The following is a 22,496-nucleotide window of genomic DNA, read 5'->3' on the forward strand; positions in this document are numbered from 1 at the left end:
ATTTAGAGTATTTAGTTTAGTTAGAGTATTTAGATTAGCTTAGTTTTTATAATTGTTGTATTAGCATACACATGTCATACTCTATCAGATACCCATTCATTTAGTTGTAAGCAAACAAATATTATTGTTATATAGATTTTTTATATTATATAATATTTTTTATTATATAATTTTTTTTAATAAATAAAAAACATTTAAAAAATGGTAGTCTTAATTATGATAATAAAGATACTTTGGCTCAATAGATTGTTACACGCAGAAAAATATATGTTAAAAATGTTTGGATCCAAACAAACATGTTTGGGTCCAAACAAATATATGTTTGTAAACATTTTGTAACACATCGCAATTTTATTTGCTTGGGTACCACCATATTTTTGATGTTGGAACATATTTGTTATGGGTGTAGAGGGGATTTTTGTCAAAGAGCGTAATAACAGGGTAAGCGAGATCCCTATATAATATAGAGCTTTGTGTATGGTGCAATAGAAGACGTATGCATATTGCGGCCAAACACGTGTGTTGCTATTTATTCATCCAAATGCGAAGAGGAAAAAATGGAATGCATTACTTTTGATATTTTTCTTCAGTTTCCCCAAGGCAGTCATTGAATAAAGACGGTAAAGTGAGTGAACAAATCAGCGGTTTTTTGTAAATTAAATGCCCAATATATTTTATAATTGGAAATTTTATAATTGGTGAATGGAAATTAAAGGTGGCGCAAAAGTAAAATTCCGATGTTTTTGGACTGTAATTTAAAAAGGAAATGAAAAACATTGATTCTTCTTGTGGATTATTTTTAATTGGTCTTTTAATTTTGCTTACATCAAGTCGAGAATATGATGTCAGATAAATGGCCGCCGCCACAGTTTATTGTCATTTGAGCCCTTTTTATGGCATTTTCCATCACTTTGGTCAAAACTTCCAGCGATAGGTCCTTACATTCTTGACGGATATTGTCTTTAAGAACTGAAAGAGTCTGAGGCTTGTTGACATAAACACGCGACTTCAAAAAGCCCCACAAAAAGAAGTCCAGGAAATCTGCGACGAAATTCACGTTGTGCCAAAGTTAATTTGGTAATATAATTAATACAGTTTTCATATACATGAATATATCTGAAATAGGTCTGGTCCAAAAGTTATACGATGACCCACTGAAATGACTAGTGGGCACTATATCGAAAAGATATGACTCGCAAAATAAGATCCACTTCCATAATGGACACCTTTGAACTTTAATACTAATCCACATTTTTGTCGGCAAGTTTAAATGCCCAAAAAGTGCTACAAAATTCTGAAAAGACCCTAAATACATTCGATCAGTCCGTAGATGAAATAGGCCATTATGACTGCTCATATGTTTCGACAAAATCGGCTTCAAATAATTTGGTCTCGATTTAGCTCAGTTCTTTCGTCTGTCTGGCTCGAGCTCATGATAACTCTCGTATGGATCAATCGAACTTTAAATCATATCGGTCCACTCATTTTTCCCACAAGTCTACAAAATTTTTCACTAAAATGGTGCGCACAATAACTGTCGAAGGTCCTAATCGATTTCTTCGAGACATAGATTAGGTTTGAATATGGATTATATCGGTTCACTCCTTCAGGTACCTCCCATACAAAATTTCAATATCCGATTTCACCGAAACTTGAACATCCTAAAATGACTTCCGGACATACATATGTATATCAAGTACCAAGAGGGTCTATATGGGACAACATCTTCGGATACTTCCGTCACAAAATTTCAAAATAAATGCAATATAAGGGCTGTTCGAGAATCCATTGGACATTTCTGCCAATGCTACTCCTTGCGGTCTTGTTTACAGCGATATTCTATTTTTCGTGGGTAAGTCGATGCTTCCTGACAAAACTCGTAAAGCTCTAAATCTTACCGCGAACAACTAAAATGACGGATTGACACGATAACTATCAAAAATAATGTCTTCTAAAATTAGGTCCACTTCCAAAATGGACCATTCTTGCAGGTATCTTCTCCACAAAAGTCAAATTTATGACCACAAAATAAACATTTATTCGCAGCGCTCATAATCGTGAAGTTTTATACCCAAATGATTCGATATTTTTTTTCGGAAAGTGTATACGTCCTAAAAAGACAACGAAATTCTGAAACTTCCTGACTACACAATTTTTAGGACAGAGATATTGGTTACGAAGCCCGTATTCGATCTGTCTGTAGATAAAAGTCTCAACTCAAACAGGCTGAAGGTATATCTATGTCGGCAAACCCGGCTGATACTTTTTTACTTGTTTTCGAGAAAACAAAATTTATGAATTTTCATAAGTTGGTCCCGACGGAAGTTCATAATCTTTGGCCATAGTCCTTGGAAAGTTTTAAATGTCATAAAGTTCATAAACATCTAATCGTAAAATTAAGGTAGAAATAAGGCGGAACAACCATTGGGATATCAGATGGAGTTTTATCGACTTAACCTATTTTGTCAGGACTTAGCTGAAATTTTGCCGAGCCCGAATGTGGGTTTCGTAGTCTCAAACAGTACTGCGTGTAGAATTCGAAGTATATGAATCGGAGTTGGTATCTCCCGACTACTAATAAAAATGGTTTCTGTTCTAAATGCCTGTTCCAGAACCTGTAAGAATCTACACATTTTTACTACTGAAAATTAGTAGATTCTTGCAGTACTGGAACAAACCATAAATGTCATTTTCTGAATTTTTTAGTTGGCTTGCATGGACTCTAGAACTTCTGGTAAAATAGTAAAGTTTCGCGTTTTTGTGGCATAAAAGAGTATTATCTTCTTACAATAACTGACAATGTTTGATTGGAAATGTTCGGTACAAGTCTAATCTGCACTCGGGGATTCGAGTTATTCTTTTTTTGGAGTTATTTATTTCAATTAATTAATGTATAAAATAACATTAATAGGTTTTTTAAATAGATCTTCTTATCAGCATCAGCCCTCGCGGTAAAAATGTGTCCAATTGATAACTTAATAAGGCAAAAGTAACACAACACTTTTTTAATGGGACTGAAGTTAATGTTTGATATATGGATATGTACTTTGAAGAATAAGAAATGCTGTAAATCTTTGAAATAAGAGCTACTGTGGTTAAAAATTCTAGGATACACCAAAACGTAAACCTACATGTGTAATATTAATTTGAAAGATTTTTTAGTTATTGTGTCAATTCTGTTGGATAATTCAAAATACCAGGCGGAACTTTTGTGTGGGGACTATACTGAATATATTATGATATGCTTCATTTTACTCTGTTCCAAATTTCAAACGTATATCTAAAATATTGTAAACTCTCTCGGTTGAAATTATATACATACTTTGTGTCAATATTTCATATAAAATTAACTAAAAACTCTTTAAAATAGCTTTATGTAACGCTACACAACATTTTTTAATTTCATGATTTTTGGTAAAGGTGGGTCCCCCCGAAATGAAATCCTGCGTACGTCCCTGGACGTACCTATTTATTACATTATATACTCATTTGATTTCAGATGCCGATTCCCCGTTAATGATTTCAATTCTGAGGAGAATGTGTTTTATTTTACAACTAACGAGAAGCGTTCAACGATGTTTCTATATTTTATAATTGTTTCTTTCTAAAAGTGTGACACTATTTCTTTTATTTGGAATTTTGTATGTATCTACATGTCTGTTGTTGCTTTTGTGTTTTATGTATTTCTATACATTTCCATAAAAGAAAAACAACCACCATTTATAAATGTGTGTGTATGTCGCAGTAAGACAATGGGTTTCCCGTGAGCGTAAATTTACTCTCGGTCACCACCAGTTGGGGTCGACTCAGGTAGTGAGCGAGAGTAAATTTACGCTCACGGTTGACACATTGCCTTACTCTGGTGTATGTGTATGTGCTTTTGGGGATTTTGGGTGTGTATTTATATTTCATATAAACAAATATTGGTTTGAACTCAAACAATTATTTGTTTGCACCCACACAAATATTTGTTTGGGACATATGTTAGAAGGCCCTTTTTTCCTCCGTGTATGTACATCCCACCAAAATTATTGAATTTTTCAAGCAGCTGAGTCGATTTGACCATGTGTGTCCGTCAATTTAATGTTGTCCATATACACACTGTAATCACGCCACACCCTCATACATTTTATGAGGAGATTGGTTTCTAGAGAGCAAAAAGTCAGTGCGCTATAGTGATTTTCAGATAATATTTAGGATTTGAAATTGGCAAATACGTCCGTGGAGAAAATAAGGAATTTTTATACCCTCCACCAAAAGACTGAGAGTTAATTAAATTTGTAATTACGTTTATTTCACATTGAAATATTGTCCGTCTGCCTGTTCAAATCAAGATACAGCTCGCAATTTTATGACAGAGCTTTATAATTTAGACATGCACGGTACCTCCAGTTTTTTTGGCATTTTAAAGATTTTAGCATCATTATCTCATTGTAATGGCTGAAATTTGGTATTCGATGTGGCTACAAAATTTTTTCCAACAATTTGTCGGTGCAGATTAACGTCTGGATAAGCCCCCATGGTATAAGGTACTTTCCGATTTTGGCAGTTTTTAAGGTTTAAGCCACAGTATCGAATCGTAATAGCTGAAATTTGGTATGTAGTCTTCGTAGTTATATTTCCGCAGAGAATGGTCGATCCACGTTTAGATATAACCCCAAACCGAAAAATCTGGAATTTTGTATTTAGTCTTCGTTGTGGGTAAAAACATTTCTGCTGAGAAGTGTTGGGTTTTGATATAGCTCCCATAGAACCAATGTCCGTTACTCCTTTCGGGTATTGTGGCCATAAACGTAGAATTAGTCACCGTAGGATTTTTTTTGAGCTTTCGGACCATTGTGTCTGGATGCATGGACTTGGACAAGGATTACTTTAGCTAAACATTTTCAAAACAATCCTTAAACTGCACTTAAACGACAATTTTGAACTTTCGTAAGGGAAGCACCCGAATGTTTTGTCCGATATAGACCTTGGTGGAACTTGATGTACCTTTGGACGAAACTTTACGATGTGCAACAAAGTTTCGGCGAAATCGGATACTCAATTTGAAAGTCAACCCCACCTAACGTGAATGGAAGCAGGATTCACGGTAGGTGGGGTTGGCAGGGTTTTAAAAGCTTTTGGTTTTTTATTTCAGGAACAAGTAAAAAAGTATCAGTCGACTTTGCCGACAGAGATATACCCTCAGCCTGTGTATATTGAAACAAATTTTTCCCAAAAAAACGTATGTATTTAGGGGGTTTTAAAAATTTTGGGCGTTTGAACCGACAAAAATGTTGATTAGGATTAAAGATCAAAAGTTTTGTGGAAGAGATACTAAAAAGAATAGATCGCCAGCCACTAGATATGGCGCCATAGGGATTTTTACACCCTTCGGGCTGTTTGCTCAAGAAGTATGGTCTTGCCCCTGAAAAAACTTTTACCATCATAATTGAGGCAGCGAATGCACTTGCTTCAACAAAAATCAAAGTGATTCCATATCAGGTCTTAAAGTGAACTTATCCGAAATTTTGTGTGGGAGGTACCGGATGGAGTGGACAAATATAGTCCATATTTAAACCTGATCTATATCTGGTAGATATATTAGGATGTGTAAACTATGGAGTGGACACTGACCTCCCCTTGGTGTCACCTGGGGAACTGCCTTTAACACCCGTTAAAGGTAGTGAGCTAACATGTGCCGAACTTTCACCCATAAGAACGTTAAAAACTTGGGTTTGGGCGTCGGGTTAGTAACCCTCCCCTAGAAAAAAACAGCCTTCTATGAACAAACGAAAGAAAAGAAAAACAAACCCCTCTAAAGTTGACGAACCCCGCAAACGTTTTAAGGACCATGATCAGGGAATCTGCACCTGGAATGTTCGCACTCTTTATAGAGAAGGTGCAGTCTTCGCATTGGCAGAAGTACTTGAAACGTACAAGGCCGATATTACTGCCATAGAGGAAATACGATGGATTGGGAAAGGCATCACAACAACACCTAAAGGTGACGCACTGTATTATAGCTGCCATGACGTAAAGCATGAGTTTAGTTGCGGATTCGTAGTTAGTCGGAGATTAAAACATCTTGTATCCAGCTTCACCCCAGTGAATGAAAGACTTGCTGCAATTCGAATAAAATCAAAATTCTTCAACATTAGCTTTATTTGCGCTCATGCTCCCACTGAAGAAATGGACGAACAGACCAAAGATATATTTTACGAGCGCTTAGAAGAAACATATGACCGTTGCCTTGCCCATGACATTAAAATCATTCTAGGCGATTTTAATGCCAAAATTGGAAAGGAGAATATCTTTGGCCCAACAGTCTGGACATTCAGTCTCCACAGTGAAACATCTGACAATGGTATGAGGCTGATAGACTTTGCAGCTGCAAAAAACATGGTAGTTAGCAGTACCAGATTTAATCATCTCGATATTCATAAGGGCACCTGGCTGTCTCCAGGTCAGAAAACGAAAAATCAAATTGATTATGTTGTGATAGATGGAAGACATTCATCGAGCGTGTTGGGTGTAGCAAACAAAGTACGAACAGACACAACACGAAAGTTAGACATCGGTAAGCTGCAATCACAACAGATAGCCACAGCATATTCCACTCAACTAGCCCAATTGCTTAATCAAAGCACTCCTCATCCCGATAACATATCAGCGCAATGGCAAAGCATTGCCCACTCCAGAGACCTCCACCAAGGAATCCATGGTATGATCAGGAGTGTCGTGCTGCCACCGAAGAGAAAAATGCGGCATATAGGGCTACTTTACAATCCGTAGCAACGCGTAGCGCACGAGAGAGATACAGGGAGAAAGGGAGAGAGGAGAAACGTCTTTTCCGCAGGAAAAAGAGAGCGACGAAAAAGCGGGAGTGTGAAAAAATCGAGATGTACAGGAGCCAGAATGAAGTCCGAAAATTCTACCAAAGGGTGAAGCATCAAACTGATGGCTTTGGTACAGGCACATCCTCCTGTAGAGACCAGCAAGGTAATTTGGTAACTGATACAGATAGTGTACTCAGGATATGAAAAGAACATTTTTCAAATCTGTTGGTATCCAATAGCAGCGAAGACGACGAAGATACCACAGTCCCAATCCCAGAAGATGGTATTGAATGTATACCACCCGCCCAAGATGAGGTAAAGACAGCAATAAACCGGCTGAAGAATTATAAGGCAGCAGGAGCTGATGGCCTACCAGCCGAGCTGTTTAAAACCGGAGGCGACACGCTGGTAAGGTGTATGCATAAGCTACCGACGATTGGAACCTGAGCATCCCGTGTCCGGTTCATAAGAAAGGAGATAAGACTTTATGCTCCAACTATAGGGGCATAAGTCTTCTCCCTATCGCCTACAAGATAGTGTCAGGGATATTGTGCGAACGACTAAAGCCCATGGTCAACGAAATAATTGGACCATACCAATGCGGCTTTAGACCTGGCAAGTCCACCATTGACCAAGCAGCCTTCGACAGACCGCTGCGTTCAATGTTATTCCAAGCCATGTCTGAATTTGGTCACCCCGCAAAGCTCATCCGGCTTTGTAAAATGACTTTGACTGACACGAGGTCCTCAGTTAAAATAGGAAAGAACCTCTCCGAAGAGTTTGGTACCAAAAGAGGTTTCAGACAAGGAGACAGCCTTTCGTGTGATCTCTTCAACATCCTGCTGGAAAAGGTTATACGAGAGGCAAACGTCAAAAGAAGTGGCACAATCTACACCAATAGTCACATGTTACTTGCTTATGCTGATGATATAGACATCATGGGCCGATCAGTAAAAGAAGTAACTGATACCTTTATAAAGGTCGAAGGAGAATCTGCTAAAGTGGGTCTGGCGGTAAACGGTGAGAAGACCAAGTTGATGGTGTCGACGCGCAATGCGCCCATTGAGCTCGGACCGACTGTGGAAGTTGGTTCCTATAATATTGAGGTAGTAAAAGACTTTGTCTACCTCGGTACCTCCGTAAACACAACAAACGACATCAGTTGTGAAATAAAAAGAAGAATTGTATTGGCTAACAGATGCTACTTTGGTTTAAGTAAGCACTTTAAAAACAAAGCCACATCTCGTCAAACAAAAATAACGTTCTACAAAACACTGATACTACCCGTGCTGATGTATGGCTCCGAAGCCTGGGTACTTGCGCAAGCAGACATGGCAGTGCTTGGTGTGTTTGAGAGAAAAATTCTTCGAAAGATCTACGGACCAAATTGTGTTGACGGTGAATATCGACGTCGCATGAACCACGAACTGTATCTGCTGTACAACGACATCAATATTGTTAAATGTATCGAGATGCAGCGATTGCGTTGGCTAGGCCATATCATAAGAATGAGCGATGATGAACCCGCTAAAAAGGCGTATAAATACGGATCGCTTGGCGGTGCACGCAGAATTGGCAGGCCAAGGAATAGATGGCGCAAACAAGTGGATGATGAGATGAAAACGCGCGGTATTCCAGAGTGCGAAGCAACAAATAGAGAGGAATGGAGATCTTGTCTTAGTTCGGCCTATGGAACAAATGTTCTGTAATGGGCCAGCTAAGTAAGTAAGTAAACTATGGAGCAAATCGGTCACTCCTTTCAAGAGTAACCGTGCGAACAATTTTTCCGAACATTTTTTAACTTTTGTGGGGGAGGTACCTGAAGGAGTGGACCGATGTGGCTTATCTTCGAACTTAAACTATGGTTGGACAAAACATTAATAAGACCAAATTTTGAATCGACTCGGCAGATCCGTTCGAGAGTTATCTTGCGCTCCAACCACCTCACACGGTGTCATTGGGGTTTTCTATTTTCTCAGGAAGTATGGACTTGCCCCTGATGAAACTTCTACCGTCGTATGGGGGGCAGTAAATACAAGTTGCTAAAACAAAAATCAAAGCGATTCGAGAGATGGCCCTAAACTGAACTTTTTCGAAATTTTGTGTGGGTGGTACCCGAAGGAAAGACCGATTGAGTCCATATTGAAACCCTTTCTAAGTCTGGTACACATTTCACGATGGGCAAAGTATGGACCAAATCGTATACTTCCTTCAAGAGTTATCGCGAGCACAAATTTTCCGAACATTTTTGAACTTTTGTGAGGGAGGTACCGGAAGGAGGACCGATATAGCCCATCTTGGAACTTAAACTAAGTTTGGACAAAATATTAAGAAAGCCAAATTTTGAACCGAATCGGTTGATCCGTTCGAGAGTTATCGCTCCAGCCAGCCAGTCAGACAGACGGACGGACATTGCTCAATCGACTCCAAATTGTCTGAAACAAATTTCGTCCAAATATACATGGGGTCTAAAACCATTATTTCGATTAGGCACATTTGGCCCGTATGAAAGTGTATATACCCTCGTTAGCAAAAATGCTGAGGGTATAAAAATGTAGAGTATCGTCCTAAATCATATATAAAAAGCGAAAGCTTTTGGAGATGTCAAATATTATAGCTACAAATTTCTTTTGCTCAGAGACTCATAATGAAATTTGATTTGGCACATTTCTTCTTTTGACACAATCCCCAAAAAGTGAAGTATTTTAGGAGATTTTGACTAAGTATGGAATAAATTTTAATTAAGAGTCTAAAAGTTTAAATATCTGGTTTTGTCGCCATTTTCTTAAAGTATTTTACTCAGTATTTTACTCAGATAACCACGAATGCAATCTTTTTGCTGGGTATAAACCCCTTTGTATTTTTCTAGACAAAGTTGCCATATTTCCTATGATTCGTTGTTCAATGTTTTTACCAAATCTCAACTGTCCTCCTAAAATTATGCTACAAATTTACAGACCATAATTTTATTTTCTGGGTCAAACGAAAGTGAAATTTTCAGTCTGATCGCAACAGTTGTTGATCGATGGATGAATCATTCAAGCGGCTGGCTCAGACGTTAGTTGTGTCTCAGTTGCTGCATTTGCTTGTTCGTATTTTTTCAAGCACACAAGCTCGTATTGCATAACATTTAAGCTGGCATTGGAGTTGTAAGTTGTTGCCACAATGTAAATGACCGGCTCTTAAGCCAAATCAGAGCCATGTGTGTGTAATCTTGGTAATACAACAAATATCGCTTCAATGATAATTCGTACTTTTCCGTGATTGCATTTTTATCACTTGAAACCTGGTTTCTTGTGGACGAGAGTTGAGTGGAGAGGTAAAAGGCAAAATAACAATAACATAAACACATCTGATTTTCGATTTTTGTTTTGCTTTTTATTCGTTGTACTTCTTTATTATTGTTATTTCTCGAGCAGCAAGATATTGCAAGGTGATCTTGAATTGGCATATTTGTTGTTGTGAGACTGCCTGCTGCAATCTTGTCTTCATCGTCGTTTAAATGTCTGTCACATAATTTGTGTTGAGGTGTTTTTTGGCACCTAACTATGCAAAGTGGTTATACAGTGGGAGATTTTGCATAATATTTTGAGGCTACTCTTGGGATACTTAATGCAAACAATAAGAAAATGCTCTAAACTTGCTTAGATTCCGGAAATTTTCAAAATATGCTATTAAAGATCAGTTAATCTTTCCAATATTATAGAAAAACTTGTCTCGTATTTGCTTTAAAAAAATTTAAACAAAAATCTTCCACTGTTAATTGATTTATTTTAACAAACCAAAAGGTTCAACCTCACATTTATGCGCCTGAATAAGTATTTGTTTGCATTTGTTTTTGACATGGCTTAAACCACCGGCCGACCCCGTGTGGGATTAACAGCTGTTGGCTGAGTAGTGTCTTTCGGCTTGCGATCGTCATAGTAAAACGGTACGTTGTCGCGTTATGTTGTCTTGACGGTGAAGTGAATTTTAATTTCGTTTTCATTATCGTTTATGAACGCATCGGATGGACAGACGACCGGCGGTGGTTGGCAGACATAAAACAACAAAATTAATCACAAGTGTTTGAATTATTTGTGTCAATTGCAATTCAACCATAAACGATCGTTGATTTGATCGTTTGGTCGTTTAACGGTTAATCCACTGCACTTCCCCTTTCCGTTAAAAAGCAACGCGCGTGTTTGTTTTTACCAAACGTCATGTTCCTTAAGCGTCGTTATTTGGCAATACTGATATTGCTTATCGTGAATTTAGTTGTAAATTGTCATTGTAGCGGTAAAAACATTTCACCTGCGGTCTCGGATTACGAGGATGATCTTATGACCTCATCGTCACGTGTTGTATATACAACTTCCGCTTCTTCTTCTTCGTCTATTGACGCCGCTGACGAAGAAGATGAAAATCACCATCCAATATCTTGTGAAATACCAAATGAAGATAAACCTGGTTTGTGTTTGAAAGTGAGTGAGTGCACTGCCTATTTACAAGTTCGAAATTCTACAAATTTACCGGCAGAAAAAGTGAATTTCCTGAAAAAAGTTCAGTGTGTTAGCAATATTTCGTTTGATGAAAGTGGTGAAAATTTAGAACCTATGGTTTGCTGTACAGCCAACGGTCAGGATTATCGTTATCCAAGTTTGAAATTTACAAAATTCGAATATCGTCGATTTCAGGATGCCACTGCCCGATTTAAAAAGAAAAAACTCAAACGACGCATACAAACCGTGGAGCCAATCGAAGGTTTTAATTTGTGGAACGAATGTGGCAAACAGGTGACACATCGTATTTATGGTGGTGAAATAGCTGAATTGGATGAATACCCTTGGTTGGCGTTATTAGTATATAATACAAGTGAGTTTATATTTATGAAGTGAATGTGTGAAAAAGAACTGATTGTAAATTTAACATTGAAATTTAAAAAATTAACAGAATACTTCCTTTCCTTCTTTCCTGTTAACTCCCTCGCCATCCTACTACATTTCACTGTGGGAATGTCGAATATGTCCAACAAAGACACGGAAAGGGTTAAACAGCGGCATAAGAAAAATATCCCATGAACTGTGTGAAAAATACAAAATATGATATAAGGAAAAAAAAATAAATATTCCCTTTACAAGAAATAAACCTGCGGAAATATATCGTTACCTAAAATCTTCAGGTGTCGAGATACAAAGATTATCGTAGAGTGTATAAAATAGTTGTCTTCAAGAAGCTGCAAGACGTTTTTAAGAGGTGACAAATACGTAGTTATCCTCTTCACGAACGGTTTGACGTTTTGGTTAACATGTAAAAAAGTAGTAGTTGACAGAAATATGTATACCCTCAGCTTGTGTCATAATGAAGAGAAGCAAATCCAGTATGGTTGTGTTTGCATGACCAAAATTTTGGAAGTTCCTGTTTGCAAAAAAATAGTATTTAACCAAGTTTTAGACTTATATTACTGATGAAGTAATTTTCATTACAATTTTTCATTTAAATGCCGTAAGAATTCTTGTGCATTTTTCCATAATTAAGCGAAGTTAATATATTTTCAATACAATGGATCTATCAACAACACCGTCCGACAATTTTCAAAAAATTTTGTTACACTTGAACCGGACTATATACGTTTGAAATTATAGGCAAAATGGAATATAATGGTATTTTATATCACCTTTGCAAATATGTAAAGTAGGTTGCCGTAGGTGGTATAATAATAATGACGAATATCACAGCTTTGGTTGGGGACCTTACCAAAGCAAAGTCTGACTATAAAAGTAGAAAATCCCATATTTACAATGATGCGAAGTAGGTTGGCGTAGGTGGCCAAATAACGGAGATATCGCAATAGTCGGTAATACAACCCATTTTTCCATTTTTTTTTAAACACGCTACAGGTCGCAATTTTGATCGGATCGTCATGAAATTTTGGGGTCTAATGGGGTCCTACAGAGGAAGAAGCCTATTGATTTTGGTAATTGTCGAATATTATTCGGGAGTCGGAATTTGAAAAAAAAAAACTTTTTTAGAGAAAAAGTCAACGTTTTATTTCAAGCGAATATCTCCACATCTATAAGGGGTATATCAAAAGAAAAAACTGAACAAGTAAAAAAGTATCAGTCGGCTTTGGCGACAGAGATATACCCTCAGCCTGTGTATATTGAAACAATTTTCCCCAAAAAACGTATGTATTTAGGGGGTTTTAAAAATTTTGGGCGTTTGAACCGACAAAAATGTTGATTAGGATTAAAGATCAAAAGTTTTGCGGAGGAGATACTACAAGGAATGGATCGACATTGACCGTTACGGAAGTGGATCTCCAGCCGCAACATATGGTGCCACAGGGGGTTTTTACACTCTTCGGGCTGTTTGCTCAAGAAGTATGGACTTGCCCATCGTAAATGATGCAGCGAATGCAAGTTGCTTCAACAAAAATCAAAGTGATTCGATATCAGGTCTTAAAGTGAACTTATCCGAAATGTTGTGTGGGAGGTACCGGATAGAGTGGACAAATATAGTCCATATTTGAACCTGATATATATCTGGTAGATATATTAGGATGTGTAAAGTATAGACCAATTCGGCCACTCCCTTCAAGAGTTACCGTACGAACATTTTTGAACTTTTGTGGGGGTGGTACCTGAAGGAGTGGACCGATATGGCTTATCTTCAAACTTAAACTATGTTTGGACAAAATATTACTAAGACCATATTTTGGACCATAGGGGTTTTTTTGCAACTTTCATGCTATTTTCTCAGGAAGTATGGAAGTGCCCCTGATGAAACATGTACCGTCGTATGGAGGGCAGTGAATACAAGTTGCTAAAACAAAAATCAAAGCGATTCGAGAGATGGCCCTAAACTGAACTTATCCCAATTTTTGTGTGGGAGGTACCCGAAGGAGTGGACCTATTGCGACCATATTGGAACCTCGAATTACTCTGGTAGAAAGTTTACACTATACAAAGTATGGACCAAATCGGTCACTCCCTTCAAGAGTTATCGTGCGCACAAACTTTCCGAACATTTTCGAACTTTTGTGGGGGAGGTACCGGAAGGAGTGGACCGATGTAGCTCATCTTCGAACTTAAACTAAGTATTACTTAAACAAAATATTACGAAAGCCAAAATTTGAACCGAATCGGTTCATCCGTTCGAGAGTTATCGTGCGCTCCAGCCAGCAGGACAGACAGACGGACGGACGGACATGGCTAGATCGACTCCAAATTGTCTGAAACACATTTCGTCCAAACATACTTGGGGTCTAAAACGATTATTTCGATGAGGCACATTTTCATCGTATCAAAGTGTATATGGTAAATTTCAAATTTCCTTTATAATTCCATAGAAAAAAAAATTAAAAATTTTTTTGGCGAGCACATCCGCCATTTTTGGTACATGGGTTACGAAAAAAATTGTGGTTTCAAATCTGTTCGCGTTCACAAAATTGGATGCTGCACTCAAAAGTTATGGGGGGTTTTACTCTCTTATAAAGAAAAAATATTTAAAAATTCCTATTGTGTTGTAATAAGAACATGTATATATGAATCGTTAACAGTATTTGATATCTATCCGTAGATGCTAAAATAGTTGCTAAATTTATTTTTATTTTCGCGAAAAATCCAAAAATTTTAGAAATCTTGGAGTAAATTTTATTTATTCTAACTTAGAGTTCATAAAAATCTCTAAAAAAATAATTTAAAAATACGCACAGAATCTAGACAACTCGTAGAAAAATTTGAGACCAAAATTATAAAGATCGCGTTTATAACTTGCATATTACAGCAACAACAAAGAACGGAAACTTATTGTTGGAAATTATTTCAAAAACATATTTTTTGGTTAAATACGAAAAATTAAAACAAAAAATGTTGGGAGTTATTCTATTATTTCGCTAAATTTCCATACAAATCCTGAAGTATTTTGCATAAACTTCTACAAGAAATGTAATTAGTCATCGGGGAAGTATATTTGCTTTCTGTGATAAGCAATCGAAATAAGTAGAGAATAAAATTGAAATTACAATCAAAGAAAAAACATAGATATTAAAAACCGTATAATTCGCGAATCCGTTTAAATCAGTTGACGTGCATGTGCTTTTCGGATACAGGGAGTCCATGTCTATCAATGTGTATGGATTTTCCCATGTTTCATTCAGCGGCCAAAGTGTGCCATCAGTTGCATCTTACTATTCAAAAAACCTTCAAGTGGGCAAAAGTTACGGGATGTGCATATGATTATAAGGTGCATCCGATTTCAATGGCCGCCTATTAAAAATACGTCAATATAAATTATTTTAGACAGATTCGTCAGGAACTGCGGATGTGCCACCACATTCTATTTTGGGATAAATAGGGATATTACTCCCGACTCTTTATAATTTGTGACACACCTTTTTGGTAAATATTTTAATCGCGTATAAAGGATTACATTTATGTAAAAATAATCAACGAAAATCGCGGTTCAATTCGCGGAAATCAAAACTTTAATATGTCAGCATCGATTTTAGGGGGATGCAGTGTATATATCGAAAAGTCATACACTAGAACCATATTGCCTAAGGGGTATTATTTAGTTCTTTCTTTGAGCACAGGTTTGAATTTTCCGTGGTTTGGCCAGAAATCAAGAAAGAACACAAAAAAACTTGTAAACTTCAACACATTTTTCCCATTTCTTTTTATATTACCACCAGCGCAGCTTCCACGAAAATTATTTGTTATGGTCCATATTATGAGATCGTAGCTAAAACACTTCAATATATATAAACGTATTCATATTTTATAAAATATATTAACAGTTCGCGAATTATTTAATGGTGAACCTCAACTTCAACGATTGTAAAACTTTTTTGAATATTACCATATACCCTCCTTAGCCTATAGGCTGAGGGTATAAAAAATATGACCTTTACAACGATGTATAGTAGGTTGTCGTAGGTGGTCAAGCAACGAAGATATCGCAATAGTCGTTAATACAACCCAATTTTTCATTTTTGCGATTTTAATTATGATGACGAATATCACAGCTTTGGTTTGGGGGCTTCCAAGAGCAAAGCCTGACAATGAACGTAGAATATCCCACCTTTACAATCCACTAAAGTCCCAATGGCAGGTTTCTGAGACAAAAAGTCTATTTTTGAAGTCATATATTTGGATAAAATAGTAAGGGGGTTAGATTCTTAACACTTTGAGCCACTTAGAAACAAAATCATTTCAACCTGGCAACGCTTCATAACCACATACCGGGTTGTCAAATATATTGCATCATACATTGTAAAATTGTTTAAAAATCTATCAAACGAAGAACAAATTTGTTTCGCTCGACAATTAAAAACCGCTAACATAATAAACAGTTTTTTTTAATGGATAACACGTGTATAGGTATATAAATTAATATTCTGATTAAGAATTAAAAAAGTTAGATTTGGTAAGGAATATTTGATGTAGACTTGTGGTGTATTTTTTGCGTATTTTGGAATAGAACTCTCCAGGGACGTACGCAGGATTTCAATTCGAGGGGGGCCCAACTTGACCAAAAATCATGAAAGTTAAAAATGTTGTGTAGCATTACGTAAATCTATTTTAAAGGTTTTTAGTTGATTTGTGTGTATATGCAATATTGATACAAGATTGTAGTTTGGAACAGAGTTAAATGTTTAGAATTGAAAATGAACCATATCAGACCACGTTCGGTATAGTCCCCATACAAAAGTTGTTATTCAAATTCTCCAACCGAATTGAAACAACAACAAAAAAATCTTTCAAGTGAATATTATATATTTGTCCTTTATTTATATCTGCATGTCTTACATAATATAAGTTCATTAATTACATAAATACAAAACAGATGTAAAAAGTTCAGGTTGAACAGGGCTCTCTCCATCTTGTTCTATCGTTGGCCAGGTATTTTGCTTGACCCCAGGCAGGGACGTACGCAGGATTTCATTTCGGGGGGGGCCCAACTTGACCAAAAATCATGAAAATTAAAAATGTTGTGTGTCGTTACGTAAAGCTATTTTAAAGGGGTTTAAATTGATTTTATGTATATTCAATATTGCCACAAAGTATATACATTCAAAAGAGAGAGATCACAATATTTTAGATACAAGATTGAAATTTGGAACTGATTATAATATATTAGTCCTTGGATGAACCATATCAGACCACGTTCGGCATAGTTTCCTTACAAAAGTTTTTAACCAAATTCTCCAACAGAACTGAAGCAATAACTAAAAAATCTTTCAAATTAATATCCCAGAATTTTCAACCACATTAGCTCTTACTTGAGGTTTTGGGTTCTAAATCCCGCAGCGAATAGCTTTCGAAATATTTTCTATATTCGAGGCTATTGGCATAGTTTTTAAAAATATAAAAAATAGTAATATGGATTTTGGAAATCATTTTGTTTTTGTCATCCACGTTCGAACGCAGGGATTGCAATCGCGAATATGTCGAATAGATATATACATTTTTTGGAGGATATAAACAGTTCCTTCTGAACATAACGCCGTTTCTTCTCTATCACACACTAACTTCAGTGCCATTAAAAAAGTTTGGCATTATTGTAAGAAAATAATATTCTTTAAGTGCATAAAAACACCAAAACTTTACTATTTTACCAGAAGTGATAGAGTCCGTGAAAGCCAACTATGAAAATTCATAACTTTTGTTTTCTGGAAAACAAGTAAAAAGTAACAGTGGGGTTTGGCTACAGAGATATACCCTCAGCCTGTGTGAGTTGAGACTTTTATAAATAGACAGATCGAATACGGGCAAGAAAGCCAATTTTTTTCTATGAATTGAATAGCGAAGAAGTTTCAGAATTTACCCCCTGTTTTTGTAACTATTTTTTGTTCGTTCGTCTATATTCGTAATAATTTGGGCATCGATAGCTCGGCCCCTAGATGACATACAGACCTAATTCTTCGTAGATACGTTCTATATATAGTTAAGAATTCCTCATTCAAAAATCAGCGTTCCAAATTTGCGCTAAGGCGAGTAAATCGATCTACAAAATTTGACATTTCGTGTGAGAACAATATTTTTTTTTTTACAAAAACAGGGGGTTAATATGTACGTTATTTTAGGATGTTTCGGTCAAATCGGATAATTGAAATTTTGTGTTGGAGGTATCTGAAGGAGTGAATTGATGTAATCCACATTGGAACCTACTCTAGGTCTCGAAAAAATCGGATTGGACTTTGCTCAAGATTTTAGGGAAACATTTTGAAGTCTGGTGTCCAAAGGAAGCTTGGACAAAATATTGCGAGATCCAAATTTTGGACCAAATCTGTTGATCTCTTCGAGAGTTCTAATGGGCACGAGCCAGACAGATGGACAAACTGGGATAAATCGACTCCAAATTGTTTGACATATGATTAGTCTAAGAACATTATTTCGATGAGGTACATTTTTATCGTTACCCTAATGGTTGCGGGTTCAATATCACGGTGCTCTTGAACCAACGTTAAATGAATGGAGCTTACGACTGGGAAGTTTTTGTGGATTCTGAAACAGCAATGTTCATAGATGAGAAAAATCCCAAAACAAGAAAAAATCGCTGGAGGGAATTTTAAATAAGTTCACATTTTTAGGTTTATTTTAGGTTTTCGCGATTTTGCTGGGAACCCACAACTCCTATCGAAATAGGGCTAAAGAAAATGTTGTAACTTTGAAAATTTGTTTGATTTGTTCCTAGGTTTCACCATTTTTGAGATATATAAGCTTAAGTTGGGAAATTGTAGTCCTGACATTGTTTTATAAGGAGACGATACAGTCAGTGAATTGTTTACATTTGAACTTCTATATCTTAGAAATGGTAAAACCAACGAAAATATCATATAAGAACAATATTGTAGAGCATTTGCACTGCTATAACATTTTCTTTAGTTCCATTTTGATAGGGCTTGTGGCTTCCCAGCAATTTTTTTTTCTTCTTTCATTTAAAGTTGGTTCAAGAGCACCGTAATATACAATACAAATAACAGCGGATTTTAATACAATACCATATAACGAAAGTTTGAGCATTTATTTCGTTTACGGTTGATTTCAGCTACAAATTTGTTACTGATAGGAAAAAAATTCAGATGGGCACACTATTTATAGCAGATATTATCACTTTATTATGCACAACAAGACATTTTTCTCCATTATTTTATCCCACTGTTTAGTTGATATAAAATAGGAATACAACATATGCCAGAAGGTATATGTTGGCACAACAAAAACAAAATTAAAAACTAGACTCAGTGGTCATAAGTCTGACCAAAAGTCAAAAAACAAACCATTAGAACAAAAAACTGCTCTGGCAGTACATTGTTCCCAAACAGGTCACATTCCGAACTATAAGGATGTGAAAATCTTAGCTCAAGAAGATAATTATAAACGTCGATATATTTTGGAAATGCTCCACATAATAAATGTTCCTACGGAAAAAAGAATAAATTATAAGTCAGACACAGAACACTGTGCACAAATATATCGAAATGTCATCCAGAAACATCAAAACCAAAAACAGAAACATCAGTTCAACACCACCAGTGACAAAGGATGAAAGTTGTTTGCTAGTTGAATAATACCAAAAAAAGTAAATATTGTTTTGTATTTTTGTTATTATTTTATATAATTAATATTCATGTTTATTTTAACTAAAATAAAGATCCCTGATGATGACCGTCGAAGACGGCCGAAATATTGGAAACAAAATAAAACAAATAGAACAAATGTAACGCTGTTTTATTAAATAGAGACCTACAGCCGAACAAACTACAACAATATAAAAAGATCAAAGGTCGACAAAATATTATCAGGCAGTAAAACAATTTTCTAACTGCTTTTGGAGATATACTCCACGGAAAACCTTTGATATGTCGTATATATTGTCCAATAGACATTTCATTTTATGTACTTCTAACCCGCACAATACTGAATTTGTAAATATTTTGAACACAAAATGAGTTTAAGGCCTCAAGACCTTTATATTTATTACAGAATTCCAAAACACTGGCATGGCATAAAGAAGGAATTCAGTTTCACTGGAACTTTCTCTAAAAAGAGTATTCAAACAAAAAAAAAAATTTAAATATTTCTTAGACAACTTGATGACAAAGTACATTTTCAGTACAGAACCCTCAGAAAAATATCAGTTATCATTTGAAATTTTAAAAACAAAAATTATTTTATAGAATAAATGTTAATAATTTGATAAGTAGCTCAAAAAATTGTAGTCGACCAAACCATTTCGGGGGGGCCCGGGCCCCCAGTGCCCCCCCCCCTGCGTACGTCCCTGACCCCAGGTGATATGGACTGACTCAAGTTCTTTTTTGGTACAGCGAATCCAGGTGTTTCTTGGACGTTCTCTTTTTCGTTGTCCTTGCGGATTCCCGTCTAGCACGGTTCTGGCAATGTCACTGTGAGGCACGCGTAAGATATGGCCTAACCAGACACATTTTCTCCTGCGGATTTCTATTTCAACAGGACTACAATTAGTTCGGAGCAGTAGTTCTGAATTTGATATTTTGTTCGGCCAGAAGATTCGCAGAATTTGCCGTAGGCAGCGGTTGATAAACACTTGAAGTTTCCGAATCGTCGCTTGCGTGAAACTCCAAGTAGAATAGATTTTACGCTGCTGTTAAATATCCTTTTTTTTTGTTGAGGTTGATATGGAGTTACATCTCCAGACTTTGTTGAACGAACGGAAAGCATTTCTTGCCTTGTTTATGCGGTCGCTGATGTCTGCTTCTGATCCGCCGTCTTTATTAATTTTGCTTCATATATATTTTCAACCACATTAGCTCTTATTTGGCATTTTGTGTTTTAAATCTCCCAGAGAATTGATTTCGAAAGATTTTCTATTATTTGCGGCTATTGGAATAATTTTTAAAAATATCGTCTATAATATGGATTGGTGGGAGAACCTCCATGCAAAAAGTGGTGAAAATAGATCTCCGTTTGAATACAGGGATTGCATTCGCGATATATCTAATAGAGGATATAAACAGTTCGGCCCGAACATAAATCCTTTACTTCTTTAAAGTGCATATCCAGATATCATACACTAAATTCATTCCCATTAAAAAAGTTTTGTATAACTGTAAGAAAATAATATTCTTTAAAGTCTTAATAAAACACTGTTAAAACACCAAACCTTTACTATTTAACCAGAAGTGAGAGTCCGTGAAAACCAACTTAAAATACAGAAACATCAGGAGTCGGGCGATACAAACTCCGACTCATAAACTCCGAATCCAATTCGCAATACTGAGACTACGTAAAAACATGGTCGAAAAATATTTCTAAAAAGCTCGCCAATATTTTAGCTCAGTCCTGAAAAAATAGGTTAAGTAGAAAAAACTCCATCTGATACCTCAATGGTTGTTGTTTTGTTTCTGTCTTAATTGTACGAGTAGATATTTATTTACTCGATGACATTAAAAATTGTCCAAGGAAAATAAGTAAAAAAGTATCAGCCGAGATTGCAGACGATGATACAACGAATAAAAAAATCTTTTTCTTAAAAATTGTGTAGTCAGGGAGTTTCAGAATTGCGTTATCCTTTTTGGGCGTATATACTTTCCGACCAAAATATTGAAACGTTTAGGGTAGACAACTTCACGATTGTGGGCGTTGCGAATATGCTTATGTTGTGCTCATAAATTTGACTTCGATAAAAGCGCAAAAGTTTTGCACTTTTGTACAGAAGATACCTGAAAAAAAGCAACCGATATAGTCCATTTTTGAAGACATTACTTTTTATAGTTATGGTGTCAAGGCATAATTTTAGTCGTTCACCGTAAGATTTAGAGTTTTTGGACTATTCCTGACATAATCGTGGACTTACACACGAAAAATAGAATATCGCTGTAAACAAGACCGCAAGGAGTACCATTGGTCAAAATGTGCAATGGCTCCTGGAGCAGGCCTTCAAAACTTATGATGAACTTTTGTGAGGGATGTATCCGAAGATGTTGTCCCAAATAGACCCTCTTGGTACTTGATATATGTACGTCTGGAAGTAATTTTAGGATATTCAAAGTTCCGGTCAAAACAGATAATTGAAATAATCCATATTCGAGCCTAATCTATGTCTCGAAGAATCGATTTGGAGTTTCGATAGATATTGTGCGCATGATTTCAGGGAAACATTTTGAAGTATTGTGGGGAAAGTGCGCAAAGGAGTGGACCGATATGACTTAAAGTTTACAAAATATTGCGAGATCCAAAATTTGGACCAAATCTCTTGATCTGTTCGAGAGTTATAATGCGCTCGAGCTAGATAGACGGACGAACTGGTCTAAATCGACTCCAAATTGTTTGAAGCTGATTTCGTCAAAACATATGATTGTCTAAGACCATTATTTCGGTGAGGTACATTTTTATCGTTAGGCTGAGGGTGCAATACTTTTCAGCAAATTTTAATACCATATATCCAGTGTTCGTGATTCTAAATTGAACAGGATTTACCGTATCAAATGTTAATGCCATCGGATGCAAATTGTGACCTTAGTGCGCCTTATATATAAAATCGGATAAAATCGGTTGAAACATATATATGAAAGCTATATCTATATCTAAACCGATTCCTTCCAAATTTTGCAGATGTATTTTTATGCTCATTATTAACATCGGGGCTAAATTTGAAAGGTCCAGCGGCTTCCAGTGACTTGTTGCCTCATAAACATAGTGAAATGATGAAAAG

At 36.2% G+C, this 22,496-nt stretch overlaps 1 protein-coding gene across 1 annotated transcript in view; it reads left to right on the plus strand.

The window, feature by feature from the left end:
* Positions 1-10,738: 10,738 nt before the first annotated feature.
* LOC141389501 (CLIP domain-containing serine protease B8) overlaps positions 10,739-22,496 on the plus strand; it is a 30,520-nt gene continuing 18,762 nt past the window's right edge. Inside the window, exon 1 of the mRNA XM_073961088.1 lies at positions 10,739-11,672. Within this exon, the coding sequence (XP_073817189.1) occupies positions 11,021-11,672 (652 nt within the window). The 5' untranslated portion in view covers positions 10,739-11,020. The remainder of the gene's footprint in view (positions 11,673-22,496) is intronic.

Source organism: Musca autumnalis, unplaced genomic scaffold (genome assembly GCF_047663935.1).
Source record: "Musca autumnalis isolate F117 unplaced genomic scaffold, ASM4766393v1 scaffold_1, whole genome shotgun sequence".
In the NCBI taxonomy this organism is placed as follows: Eukaryota; Metazoa; Arthropoda; class Insecta; order Diptera; family Muscidae; genus Musca; species Musca autumnalis.